The sequence below is a fragment of the Triplophysa dalaica genome, chromosome 4 (assembly GCF_015846415.1).
Source record: "Triplophysa dalaica isolate WHDGS20190420 chromosome 4, ASM1584641v1, whole genome shotgun sequence".
In the NCBI taxonomy this organism is placed as follows: domain Eukaryota; kingdom Metazoa; phylum Chordata; class Actinopteri; order Cypriniformes; family Nemacheilidae; genus Triplophysa; species Triplophysa dalaica.
This window is the reverse complement of record NC_079545.1, coordinates 20923211-20937744: the sequence shown is the minus strand read 5'-3', so window position 1 is coordinate 20937744 and position 14534 is coordinate 20923211. Positions and strand designations below refer to the sequence as shown.

The following is a 14534-nucleotide window of genomic DNA, read 5'->3' as shown; positions in this document are numbered from 1 at the left end:
ATACAGATGCCTTGGGACTGGCTTTCAAAGACACTCTTAACTCCATGGGCGTTAGTCAACATGTGTCAGGACCCACTCACCTTCGTAATCATACTTTAGATTTAATACTTTCTTATGGTATAAATGTGGACGATGTTAAAATCGTTCAGCAGAGTGAAGATATTTCGGATCATTATCTGATATTATGTTTGCTTCAATGGCCTACGGCTGCAAATCAAACTCCTTGTTACAAATATGGTAGAACGATTACTTCAACTACCAAAGATGCGTTTCTCGATAATCTGCCTGAATTGTCTAAAATATCCAGCATGAGTAATAACGTTGACGATTTTGACACTACTATTGAACATTTTAACTCTACTTTCTCGGAAATATTAGACACAGTTGCTCCTCTGCGTTTAAAGAAAATTAAAAATAGCAGCCCAACACCGTGGTATAATGAACACACTCAGACTCTAAAAAAAGCATCCCGTAAAATGGAGCGCAACTTTAAGAAAACGAATTTAGAGGTATTTCGTATAGCATGGAAGGATAGTACTCGAAATTACAGGAATGCAATAAAAACGTCTAGATCCGCCTACTTTTCAACACTAATAGAGGAAAACCATCACAACCCTAGGTTCTTATTTAACACCGTGGCTAAATTAACAAAAAATAAGTCGTCATCGACGTCAGATTCTGATTATCAGCATAACAGTGATGAATTTATGAACTACTTCACAAGTAAAATCCAAGATATAAGAGAAAAAATTATAACAATGCAACCTGTAGTGAAATCCGCTGAACAAACTAACTACAGCACCCCTAAGGAGAAATTGCAATTATTTTCTACAGTAGATCACGATGAACTGTCTAAAATCATTAAATCATCTAAATCATCAACATGCATGCTAGACCCTATACCTACAAAACTACTGAAAGAAATGCTCCCCGAAATTATAGATCCTCTTCTTAGTATTATTAACTCATCTCTGATATTAGGACATGTGCCTAAAGCATTTAAGGTGGCTGTTATAAGGCCTCTTTTAAAAAAAACCAAACTCGACCCCAAAGAACTAGGGAATTACAGGCCTATATCGAATTTACCTTTTATATCTAAAGTTCTGGAAAAAGTAGTTTCAACTCAATTATGCTCCTTCCTCCAAAGGAATGACATTAATGATGAATTCCAGTCTGGATTTCGAGCATGTCACAGTACAGAGACTGCTTTGATCAGAGTTACAAATGATCTGCTTTTAGCGTCTGACCGTGGCTGTATTTCGTTATTGGTGCTGCTAGACCTCAGTGCTGCATTTGACACCATTGACCACAGCATACTTCTACATAGACTCGAAAATTACGTCGGCATTAACGGAATAGCATTGAAATGGTTTAAGTCTTATTTATCCGACCGTTTTCAATTTGTAGCAATAAACAATGAGGTGTCCCGCAAATCACAAGTCCAGTACGGTGTACCACAGGGCTCAGTCTTGGGACCCCTGCTCTTCGCATTATACATGCTACCTCTAGGAGATATAATAAAGCGACACGGAATTAGCTTTCACTGTTATGCTGATGATACTCAACTTTATATTTCCTCGATGCCTCATGAAACCCAGCAGTTTCATCGAATAAAGGATTGCATAGTTGACTTAAAAATGTGGATGAGTAACAATTTTTTACTACTAAACTCGGACAAAACAGAAGTGTTACTTACTGGACCGAAAACTGCTATGCGTAACAACCAAGAATACTGCTTAACGATTGACGGTTGCTCCATAAAATCCTCGTCATCAGCTAAGAATCTTGGCGTTGTATTTGACAGTACTCTCTCATTTGAAAGCCATGTCGCAAACACCTGTAAAATTGCATTTTTCCATCTTAAGAATATATCTAAATTACGTCATATGCTGTCACTGTCAGATGCAGAGAAATTAATTCATGCATTCATGACATCAAGACTAGATTACTGTAATGCACTTCTAGGTGGTTGCCCTGCGGGCCTATTACAAAAACTGCAACTGGTTCAAAACGCGGCAGCTCGAGTTCTTACACGTACAAAAAAGTATGAGCATATAACCCCGGTTCTGTCAACCTTGCACTGGTTACCTATAAAGCATCGCATTAACTTTAAGATCTTGCTTATTACCTATAAAGCCCTACATGGTCTAGCGCCGCAGTATTTGAATGAACTTCTATTGTATTACAGACCACCACGTACATTACGCTCTAAGGGGTCCTGTCAGTTGGTAATACCTAGAATTTCAAAATCAAGTGCAGGTGGTAGATCCTTTTCTTATCTAGCGCCTAAACTTTGGAATATTCTTCCCTGCACGGTCCGGGAGGCAGACACACTCTGTCAGTTTAAATCTAGACTAAAGACTCATCTTTTTAATCTTGCATACACTACACCTCCATAATATTAATCCTCAGAGGATTTAGGCTGCATTATTTAGATCAACCGGAACCAGGAACACATCCAACAACAAATGATGTACTTGTTGCATCAAAGAGTGCAGAACAGTACTCTACTCTCAGCCAGTCTTGTCTCTTTGTTCCAAGGTTACCGCAGGATGCAGTTCATGCCCAGACCTGATGGCAGAGCTGAGAATGGGAAGCGGTGACCTGACAAGTGCTGAGAGGATAGAGCTGGATAAAGGACGCGACAACTTTGTTTTTTTCTACAACATTTCAAATGCTATTAGATTGTTAATGATAATCTTTAATTTTTATATTTTTATTAAGCCTTGTTGTGCAAGCACTGATGAGCTTGTGCAGAGGCAGCAGCTTTTGCCAGAGGGGAACTGGAATCCCCTGGTTGGGCCTGGGTTCCCCTGAGGTTTTTTTTCTCGATGGGAGTTTTGGGTTCCTCACCACCGTTTGCATATTGTTTTGCACTATCTGCCTGGCCGGGGGGGCTGCTTTAGAATTCATACTTGTATTAAATGTGTCTCATGTACAGCTGCTTTGTAACAATGAAAATTGTAAAAAGCGCTATATAAATAAAGTTGAGTTGAGTTGAGTTGAGTAGTAAAAGTGCCCCAGAACTGTTTGCTTTCCTACATTCTTCAAAATATCTTCTTTCGTGTTCAACAACATCAACAAGTCAATTGTTCCTACTATGGTGGTCAACAACTGTTTGGTCAAAAATCGTTCTGTGTTCAGAGGAACAAAAAATATTCGAGACAACTTTGAACTACAAAAGATCTGGAACAACTTAAGTGTGATTAAATGGAGACAGAATTTTTCTGGAAGAATTGTTAAGCCTTGTCTGTGAAACCGGGCAATCGTTCTTTTTGGGACTAATGATAACTTTTTAATGAATAGAGTGCGATCTGCTGGTCATACTATGAAGTGCATCTCTTGTGGATCGTTTGCAATCGGCATTAGAGGGAGTAAGCATTAAACAAATAAAACATACAAGGTTATTTAAGAAATATGTAAGTACATATTATATGTTATATAATATCTACATATTTATAATCAATACGTAATTGCATTTAAGTGTAAAACTTTTTCAAACTTGATTAATTTTAACTACTGTATATTTGCGTCTCTGCGTTTACCACAAGTACAAAGGCTCTAAAACAGTTATTTTTTTTCAGAAGAGGCTGCCGATTGAACTACGTTCTTAAAAGCGCTCCGTTTTCACACCTGCAGTAGTGCGTCATGGCGTCAGCAGCAGCAACTTCTCCATATGGAGACAGGGCAGTGCGGTCAAGTTATTCTGATGTTAGCTATGTACGATAAGGATTCATAAACTGGATGACTTGTCTATGCAAAAGTGTGGTGATGTGAACGGAAAACAAATGCTTACCTTCTACCAGCTGTTCTGGATCTGCCACTGCACTTCACTTCGGTATGTAAACAACAACACAGCCCCCCAAACTCACCTTCACATCTACTGTTTAAAGTTATTTCCCTGCAATCCGTGAGAATATGTTTGTACATGCCTAAAAGTCATGTTTTAGACACGATGCATTTTCAGTCTTGAAAATTGTTGAAATGTAAATCTTAAAAATACATCCGAAAGTAATATTTTATAAAAACCAATATAAAGGCACGGTTGGTTGATAATCACTTGATTAAACTCGTGTTAACGTTCTGCATTTCATTTGTTAAAATAAAACTCGTATCAAAGTATTTTGTGTTTGTATGGTTGTGGGCTGTGGTGCAGCAAGTCTCAAATCAAGTGCATAATCTGCTGGGCCTGAGATATACTGGGCTGTACAAGCAGAATAAATCCATAAATACATACACATGCATGTTTTTTTCTCTTAAAACTAAGTTCAGTATCCAATGGTTTTAACTGGAGTGTTTGCCTCCAGTTAAGATTTTTTTTACAAAACAACCTTTGTTTTATGTTTTAAGAACACAGCCTAAACAACATTAAGTATTATGAAGAGGTGGAATTGGTGCTGACAAAGTCAGAGGCCTGTAAATGTGTAGCAGTTCATTTGTGGCTTTGAGATTTTGCATGAATACTTAAAGGGATACTTCAACCAAAAATGAAAATTCTGTCGTCATTTACTCAACTTCGAGTTGTTAGAATCTGTATACATTTCTTTCTTCTGATAAAACATTTTATCGTTGAAGAACTTTAAGTACAAAGAAAGCTTTGTATGAATTCAGTAATACTTTAAAGTTATTATAGACAAATATAATTACCACAGAATTGACTAGCAGTGATCAAGTAGTAAAAACTGATAAATGGCTAAAATAAAAGCTGAAGCCTCACACAGTAATTACAGAATATCTATCTCTAACTAATGTTAAGTCAAACACTTGACTTCCCTATTTCAAACTTTTTAAATTCATGCATATGTAATATATTTCCATCTACATGTTTATGTATCGGCGTATGTCTCTCTTTGTAAATTGTGTTTCCTGTAGCTCAGTGGTAAGAGCATTGCGTTAACAATGCAAGGTTGTGGGTTCGATCCCAGGGGATCGCAAATACCTATGTAAAATGTATAGGATAAAGCAATGCAAGTTGCTTTTATGCCAAATGCATAAATTTAAATGTAAATGTAAATATGTTAATGTATTTGTGTCCTCTCACTGCAAAGTGATTCAGCTGACACAATACTTTACAGAAAGCAAGACTCGTGTATCAGATATCCATCTGCAGTGACAGTAAATGCTTCTGCCTTGCATTCTCTTCATTTCTGTCAAGTCATATTGGCCTTATTGAGCCACTGAGCTTAATCTTCTTACAGCCGTGTGTCCCTTACTGTTATAAGGTGAAAGTTGATCACAAAATGTAAATTTATTATTTTCTCAAATAGATTTATGGCAGAAAAAGCAGCATCAGCATTCTTTAGAATTTTAGCTCATGTTTATTGGGAGAACAAATGTATGGGTTTGGAACATGGAAGGGTGACTAATGATAACAAAAATTTGTCCTTAAATATATTTTATTATATAGTCAAAAGTCCGCTTATATCTCTCCTGCTCTTTTTTTACGCATTGTGTTTGAGGATATTAAGGTAGATGACGAATATGTGCATGTTTGTTCATTAAGCCTTTATAGCAATAGATCATTAAAATCAGTAAATATGTACATGAATCTGCTGAACAGGAGAGGGCGATACACTTACAGCCATGCATGTGTGGGATACATTTCCATGATTTCTGCTTTTGGGTTTTTTAAACACAAATAACCAGACACAAACTCTGTCCTGTCATGCAGGTACCATTTTATATTAAGACAGAAACAAGCTGTTCATACTGAATCAATTAATGGTACAGTAAAGGAATTAATTTACGTTTTGATAAACAGTTAATGCAGACTGTAGCCTTTGTTGTGAGTATTCAAACAATTATACAATTCTATATAAAATATCTAATTCTATATTAAAGCGAATAATTCACCCCCCAAAAAATATTTTGTCATCATTTACTCACCCTGAATGTCATTTCATACCGGTATCAATGTATTTGTTCTGATGAACACCATAGGAGGAAAAATTAAATGGTAGCCAAAGCTCCACCAGAACTGTTTGTTTTCATACATTTTTCAAAATATCCCTTTTGTCAGTTCAAAAAACAACAAAAATAAAATGTATTTTATACTAAGGTAGAGGAGGATGTCCTAGAATTGGAGGCTACATTCTTCCAAATATCTTTCTCTTGGTTCATCAGTACAAAGAAATGAATACCGATTTGAAACAGCCTGGGGGTGAGTAAATGATGACAGAATTTTCATTTTTGGGTGAACTATCACTTTAAATTTCACATCTTTTTCACATTTCTTCTTTTTTTTATTTATAGTTTTTTCAAGTCATCCAACTTCTAGGACTAAGAAAAATTACATTTACAAGTGAGATCTATGACCATCTGCCATGATTTAAGAAACACACTTCTGCTTTAACCTACAAGGTCAGAATTGGCAGCCCTGTAGATCAAGTTTTAATAATTTTTCACAAAATTGGCCTTGACCTGCATGATGCAAGATGATGCATTTCGCTTAGATTTTTTAGTATTTAGAATGTTAAACAACTTGACCACTTTAGATTGTATTGTTTCTAAAGAGGGAGCCTTTAAATGCTGGGGTGTGTAAAAGAGGATGGGAGTAGAAACGCAGGGGGAGGAGAGAAACAGATGAAGTAAGTGAAGAAATCCTGGAGGAGGAAAGCAAAAGGAGTTTGACGGAGATAAAGAGGAGAAAGGTTCTGAACTTTATTAGAACAGAATTTTTTTTTTTTCAGAAAATGCTCATCTGCAGGTAAGAGAATGAGTAAATATGTTCTCTGTGGACATACAGTATTTCACATTGCAAGATTTAGCTAAATGGTTTGCTACTGTAAATGCTTAGCAAGCAATTAATTATTTAGAGGGAAAACAGATACATTCCAAAAATGTAGAATACTAAAGTTATCGTGCAAAGGACCTGATTACGAAGTATTATTTTTGCATTGTGAATATTAGTTTATGTGCTATTTAAATTTGTTTTGTGTTTAATCATTTAAAGTCAGTAAGAAAATGTACTGGTTTCATGATTTAAATACAATTTTTTAGATGCCAGTTATTCCTATATTTCCATGACATGTCTATTTGTCTATTGTCTTTTCATTGATTTTTCTAACTTTACAAGCACTACAACCTAGGATCAAACATAAAACTATTCATAAATAATATACAAACAATATGCAAGAATTCGGATTAAAGTATTAATAAATTACACACAATTTACTAGCTAATTCCACTTAAATATTCATAATATACATTTTTACATGTTTCTTTTTCTTTTCCAAATAGAGTGGAGTGAGATCCTTTCTGACACTTACCAGAATAGACCATTAAGCATTGATACACCATATGGCTTCCAGCACGACCTAGACATTAAATACGTGAATGAAATTGAACGGAGTGTCACCATTCGCCGGCTGGAATTTAGAAAGCGGCCCAGAGAGGCAAACCCAGCCTCTGAGCCGCAGAGCAATATAAACCCCTCACGCTGGACATCCTCAGAGTCTCTGTCCTCTGTAAGCAGTGATGAGGCCCAGAAAAACTCTCTCTCCACATCCTCTTCTGCTTCAATCATCAGAAGAAGACCCCCACTCCCTCATCACCATTCCAAACCTAAATCCTCAAATCAAGGTCCTGAGGTCTCTCAAGGTCCATCCGCCTCTAGAGTGGATTCAGATGGGACACCTTCCCCAGCCATGCAACATCTTACCCAAACCACACTAAATCCTGTAGTGGAAAAAACCTTGATGGAAACATGTAAGTGTTTGGAAAATGAGAAGGGATCAGGAGCACCGGAAACACACCCACGTCGTAGGCTTGCAAGTTTCAGTGGTCTTGGGTCTAGTGGTACACAGTCCCCATACACTAGCTTGTCTGGCCTAAATCAGATCCGTGCTCAACACATTTATAAAGATACTAAAATGATGCTCCTAGACCCGCCCAGCCAGGGACCTTTGTTAATCGGGAGCTCCCATAGGATCAGCCCTTTAAGCTCTGGTCGGGCAACTCCAGTAAGTAGCGTCTGCCCGCTCCATCTGCAGCTGGTCAGGGATCAGATGGCAACTGCATTAGAGAGACTAAAACATCTGGAGGAGCAAGTAAAAGTCATACCTGTCCTACAAGTGAAGATCTCTGTGTTGCAGGAAGAAAAGAGACAACTGTACGCATTGATCAAGAACCAAGATGATCAACAATCAGATGGAATAAAGGAGAGCAGTAATGAACCTTTAGAAGATATGGATGGTTTGGAGCACAGCGATCTTTCTGTGTTAACAGAGTTCAAACAACTCAGTGTTGAAATGCAACTGCTTGAAAAGAAGATCCAAGATGCACGTCTTGAGACTCAACAATCTTCAGGCCTCGGAAAGAAGGTTTTAAAGTCTGTTGCAGTGGGAAATGACTTTTATGAAGGTGAGACAAAATCAGTATTTAAGGATGCAATGCTCAAAGCAGAAATGTGCAGGTTACGGAGTGAATTACGAGAAGCAGAAGCAAGGAATCGCTCTGACAAGAGTTCCACCGCACAACCCCAGGTGAAATCTATCTCTATCCAGACCAGGTCACAAACTCACACTCTTAGAGTCGAAAACCACACACACCTTGTAAAGTCTTTGGTTGGGGAAGGGCCGGAACAAGTTTCCATTGCTGTTGGAGTTTCCTGTACGCCTACGATGACATCCGTGTCTTCCGGCCCAGACACACCTATGGAAGAGTGGGAAGTACACAGAAGAGTTGAGAGAAAAGATCAATGTGTTGGAAGCATATCCGTGCCAACCTGTAATCAAGGCATGGTAACCTTGGAGATGTTGGATAAGAGGAACGTGTCTTGTCAAACGGTGGGCACTGTTTACCGCATGCTTAATGTGAATGTGGTCAAATCGCTTGCTTCCCAAGGAACTGTTACTGACACAGTACGAAGGAGCGACTTTTCTGTGATGGTGGCCCCACAGACCACCTCACAGCGTACCAGTACGCCTGTCTGTACGGTCTCCCGTAGCACCAGCACTTCGCAGGCCTATGTCGCCGAAGCCAGCACAAATACAAAGCACATGCTCACAAGAGGTAGACATACCAACACAGCCCATGCAACCACCCGATCTTTGGCGGTTGGGGACGGGAAAGTTTGCGAAGGAGTGGGCGCCGTTCAAATGCGCTCTGTTTCCGTAGGAACCCCTGTATTTTTAGAAAGAAATGCCACCCCTGGTCTCCCCAAGGTTATGACACGTCACATTGGTGTTGGATTGACAAATATCAATGAGAATGTTCTTATAGGGCTTCGCACACGGAACATTGCATGCGGCCCTTCCCGGTTACCGGATCCTGTGAAGACACGTAGCATTGGTGTAGAGGTGGGAGACGGGAGGATACGTGATGCAGAGGGACACATGTATCCTCAATTAGAACCTGGACTTGATCATTACATAGATCATATGCAAAGATTACTAAAAGAACAGCAGGACCTGCTGACCGACAGCCAGTTGGGGTCAAAAGATGAGGTCACGCTCCAGTCTCATGGTCATGTAGATACACAAGTTCTTGGTAATTCTGTGTTTTGTAAAAACTGTTGTAAATGGTTTGTTATGTAAAAATGGAATGTTATTATTGCTACATTCCTAGAAACCTAATGCATTTTCTCTCTTTACTGCCAGTCACTGGTCAAAGCCAGACACCAAAAGTGGATGACAGTGCAAGGACTAAACCGAAGAATACAACAGAGCAGCAGATGTCCCCTGCTCTTCACGGTATGAATTTCAATGTGTCAGAAGCAACTCAAGTCAGTTTGACAACAAAAGTATCGAATCCCTGACAAAGGAGACCTTTTTTTCAGAGGAATATTTTCTAGCCTTCCTCTATTCAGTGGAATGTGAATAGGAGGTGAAAATAGCTCTCTCTGGTTTGTCTTTTGGCTGAATGAGCCCTGCACTTAGAATATTTGGGATTCTGGAATGCTCTCATGTCCTCTGGTCTGTGGCAGACATAGATGTGAATACCATCCACACTGCAAGTCTGACTCCGTTCAGTACATGGCTTGCTAAAGGCGGGAATGTCTGTTTCAGTGATCTTTACAATAGAAAAAGAGCTTTGAACAGGTCTTTGTTTGAGCTGTCAAAAAGAAATGTGTGCATGGCAACTAGTTTAGCTTATGCTATGGCAGACTAGGAGCAGCAAGGAATTTTTCAGGAGATGCAGCTAATGTTTTGTTAAATCTTTTTTATTTTATTCAGACTCACCTATTGATGATCACTGTCTGAGGTCCATCATGAAAAGGAAAAACATGAATCAGATATCCACTGATGGTTTGAATATCCCTAAGCCTGCACCTCTTGGGTAACAAAGGACTTCATTGGCTAAACAGAGTTTATATTTTTAGATTTAACACCACAGTTATATCAAGCTCCTTTTAAAGAGCATACATATATATATAATAAATACACATTTTTACATTTGAATAAATTAAATTAAACTAGGCATCTAACAAAACCTGTTCATCGTTTCTATAGGCGCCCTCGATATGGAGGTATTGAGGTTTCCTTGTCTAAGTGCGGTGATTGTGAGGAAGAAGAGAAGAAATGGCAGAAGAGGCAAAAAGAAGGAAATACCAAAGCTGAAGGGACGTTTCCCAAGAGGAAAGAAAGGTTTATAATGCACATAATAATAGGTTTTCTCATATTCCCCAGTTTTTTTTAGGGTTAAACTGAGATGCAACTTTTAAGCCAGTTTATTTAGTCATGACTTCTCAAGGTATGTTTTGTATTGTTCTATGTAGGTACAAGTTTTGCGCCAAGATGCTTTCTTCCTGCCAAACTCTGGAGGTTTATCTCAGTGGCAGTAAGACCATATCCAACAGAGAACTGGTGAGCTATAGAACAATAAAACACTTATCTTTGAATATACAGTATATTGTTTCTTTACTATTTCTATAATTTTATATTTGATTCTTGATGGTTAATAGTCTGTCGCTAGATAGTTGTATGTCATGGATTGGCAGATGTGAATTACAATATTGATTCATATGTATTTATTTATTGCCAGGTCATACATTTTAAGTTGCTGTTTCTATTTGCATTTATTTGCAGAAAATGAAAACTGGAGTAAAAATAACAGAAAGGATATTTTTTCTGCAAAGTAGTTCATATTCACTTTTAAGCAATACAAAATTAATATTTGTACATGCATTTAGGAAATTTAGTATAGCTTTTAGTAATAGTTTTTATGTGATATCACTCAAATTTGATCCAAATGTTCATGTGTTTTGTCATTCTGTCAGTCTTTCACATTCACTCCTCAGGTTTGATTTTGTTGAACTTCAACAGACAATGGTCTCTTAATTTATGGCCATATGTTAATATGTAACAATAAATCCTTCAGTTTCTTGAATTCAATTTTTTGATCAAAAAGACCAGAGATTAGAGATTTTTTAACCATCATAACCAAAATGTAGACATTCCTAAACTTGGGTATTATTTACAAAGGTTCACAAATGAAAGCAAACAGAGGGAAAACCACATGGATTTACTTGTGCTGAATTGTGGCAGCCGCCTTTCACAGTCTGAAAAGCCTGGCTGGAAATGTGTTCTATGTTTACTCGCTCAAAGCCTCATCCCATAATTACTTTCTGGCATATAGATCAGATTGTTCAAGTACACTGTGGAATTGTGGGAAGTTTAAAATTACAGAGCTGCTGCATTTTGTATTTGGCTAAGGGTGTCGGTCTGTTCATGGCATAGTGTGGTGAAATGATGAAAGTGTGCTGATATGTGTCTGGTTTTGATGTATCTCAATCGGTCTCAGAGGAGCAGCATTCATGAATGCATAAATTCCTTACATGGATAATACTTTTCTTTTTTCTGGTTGTGTTTAAAGTGCTCCAGTCTTAACACAGTTCAGCAGGAGTGGTTCTGTGTGTCCAGTCAGAAGAGGGCTTGCCCAAAGAACGTGGAGGACTTTCTGTCTGCCTGCCGCCTTGTCTCACCGGATGTACTGTGCTATGTGGCCAATATGGCTGATCAGAATGGAAACACAGCCCTTCACTACAGCGTGTCTCACTCTAATTTCAGCATTGTAAAGATTCTACTAGCTGCAGGTACTTGCAATTCTGGTATATATGGTATTTAGTTAGTATTCATTTTTTCGTTGTTTAATAAAGTGGATAGTTTTTAACTACGTCTTTGGCAGTCTGATTACTCATTGTAGGCTATTACCATAGATTCGCAAAAATACATGTTTTAAAGGTCCAGTGTATTAATTTAGCTGCATCTAGTGGTTACAAACAGGGGCTCACTCCTCCCCTCCCTTTTGAAGCATCACAGTGGCTGACATGGACTAAGATGTTGTCACGTTTTCGCTTCTTTACCGAAGGAGATAACGTATTTACAAAAACTAGCTCTGTAGAGCAGTTTGTCCATTTAGGGCTACTGTAGAAACAACATGGCGAGTTCCCTGTAAGTGGACCCGCAGTATGGAGTATTTGGATATGAATAGCTCATTTTAAGGTAATAAAAACCTAAGGCTTCATTGTATAAGGTCTTTGTACACATGAAGATGTGTTTATTATATTGCATTTCTGTCAATAGATCCTCCAAAAAATAGCACCCTGTACCTTTAAATGATCATACCAGATTGAATAACTGTAGTTGCTTTACTTTTTTAATAATATGTTTAATTATTTTAATACTTGTTGCTCATATTTTTAACTGCAAAAGTCGCTTATTTACATACTGTTCATGTATTTACTACTTATGGGTTTAAATTGTGGCTATTTTTATTGTACCAATACATTTTTAATTTGATTCGAGTTGAATTCTTCCCATGCAGGGGTGTGTAATATAGATCATCAAAACAGGGCTGGATATACTCCGATAATGCTTGCTTCTCTGGCTGCCGTGGAAACAAACGAAGATATGATGTTGGTGAAAGAACTCTTCAGCAGAGGAGATGTTAATGCTAAGGCCAGCCAGGTGTCTCTGTGGCTTTTTGTTTGACAGTTAATCTGTTTGTATGAGAATGCAGGATGGTCCCTCTTAAGTATATAGCTGTATTTGTCAATGTGTACTGTGAATTTTCTCATCAGGCTGGCCAGACGGCTCTCATGCTTGCAGTCAGTCATGGGTGTATAGATATGGTGGAGGCTCTGCTGGCTGCTGGAGCAGAGGTCAACATCCAGGACGATGAGGGGTCCACCGCTCTCATGTGTGCCGGTGAACATGGCCATTCAGACATCGTCAAACTATTACTGGGCCAGCCGGGATGTGATGCCACGCTGACAGATAATGTGAGTAACCATATATATGAAATATGCCAAAAATATGAATGGATTTAAAATAGTAATTTGATAATAAATGTTTTGTGTGTGTGTTCTGGTAGGATGAAAGCACTGCACTGTCCATTGCTTTGGAGGCCAGACACAAAGACATTGCTATGCTTCTCTACGCCCATGTCAACTACTCAAAGAGTAGTTCAGGTACCAGGGTATGAATTTCCTCTATTTCTTATATGTATTCATAAATAACTTGTATTAACTTACTTGATATAATAATATGTATTTATGACATGGTGTGTGTGTGTATATGTGTGTATTTGTATCCACAGGGATCTCCTCGAAGCAAGACTCCACCTGCACCATCTCAAATAAGCTCTTCTGAGTGAAATTACATTTTGACATGCTCTACATTCAGATATCCTTAGTATTACCTGTTTAATGAAATGCTATTATACAGCCTTGACCGAGATGTGTATTTACTGATATATATTTAAATATTTGTAAGATTCAAGAGCGCATTCACTGTGCACGCAGTATAAGCCAAATTCTTCTTCTTTACCGAAATGTGTTAAAATATTTTCCAATTTGACACATACAACTATGCAATTTATCAATAATAAAGACCTATAGTTTAATTGTGACTGTTAATGTTACAATTTATTAGGAAACTGTAACAGTTTCAAATATTCCTATTAAGGTACAGGTATATAAATTTGATGCATTTTACTATACAGTATTGTTGTTAATATTTTCATTTATTCACTTCAGTTTGACAGTATAATTGACCCTGTGTTTCCACATCTAAAAATTTGGATTGTTTTTGACAATAAAATTATTGAAATGTTTAAATGTATGTCACGTCTATATACACAAAATAAATGCTTGTTTATAACTACCTTGTGACTTCATATAGCTTTAATGCTTGTCCACGACGGGACGATAAATCGCCCGCGTTTATCGTCAACGTTTAACGCCTCGTGACTAAACAAAGAGCGCCAATGTGATCGTTCACGTTCACACGACGTGCAAAAAGCAAGCCGTAAAAGCGTCATTTTTAAAAAACGTCTCGCTCATGTTTAGTTTGTTTGATGCGCCACGTTAAAACTGGCCAACCAATGTGATTGCCGCTTTTGTTCACGTGACTGGAGATAGGGGTGTTCGGTTCCGGGTTTTTTGGAGCGGACTCCGATTCTCGACTCCCAACTTTGTCTGCATTACACTTACATTTACATTTTTTGGGCACATTTTTTTACTTTACAAAACGGGCCCAGGAATATGAATGTAAAATAAATGAATGAAACTTCACAAGTTTGGGAACTTTGGG

The 14534-nt window shown here is 38.0% G+C and overlaps 1 protein-coding gene across 1 annotated transcript; it reads left to right on the top strand.

Moving 5' to 3' along the window:
• Positions 1-6132: 6132 nt before the first annotated feature.
• Positions 6133-13983, top strand: kank1b (KN motif and ankyrin repeat domains 1b). Its single transcript, XM_056744825.1, has 11 exons — positions 6133-6160; positions 7240-9489; positions 9600-9692; positions 10176-10278; positions 10452-10586; positions 10718-10805; positions 11815-12034; positions 12766-12908; positions 13022-13222; positions 13315-13419; positions 13540-13983. The coding sequence occupies exons 1-11, from the start codon at positions 6133-6135 to the stop codon at positions 13594-13596; spliced, it is 3423 nt and encodes a 1140-aa protein (XP_056600803.1). The 3' UTR covers positions 13597-13983.
• The last annotated feature ends 551 nt before the right edge of the window (positions 13984-14534 follow it).

Coding starts and splice junctions, on each gene's coding strand:
- kank1b (XM_056744825.1), top strand. CDS start 6,133: ATGAATACCGATTTGAAACAGCCTGGGG. Junction 9,490..9,599: donor TGTAGATACACAAGTTCTTG/GTAATTCTGTGT, acceptor CTTTACTGCCAG/TCACTGGTCAAAGCCAGACA. Junction 9,693..10,175: donor GATGTCCCCTGCTCTTCACG/GTATGAATTTCA, acceptor TATTTTATTCAG/ACTCACCTATTGATGATCAC.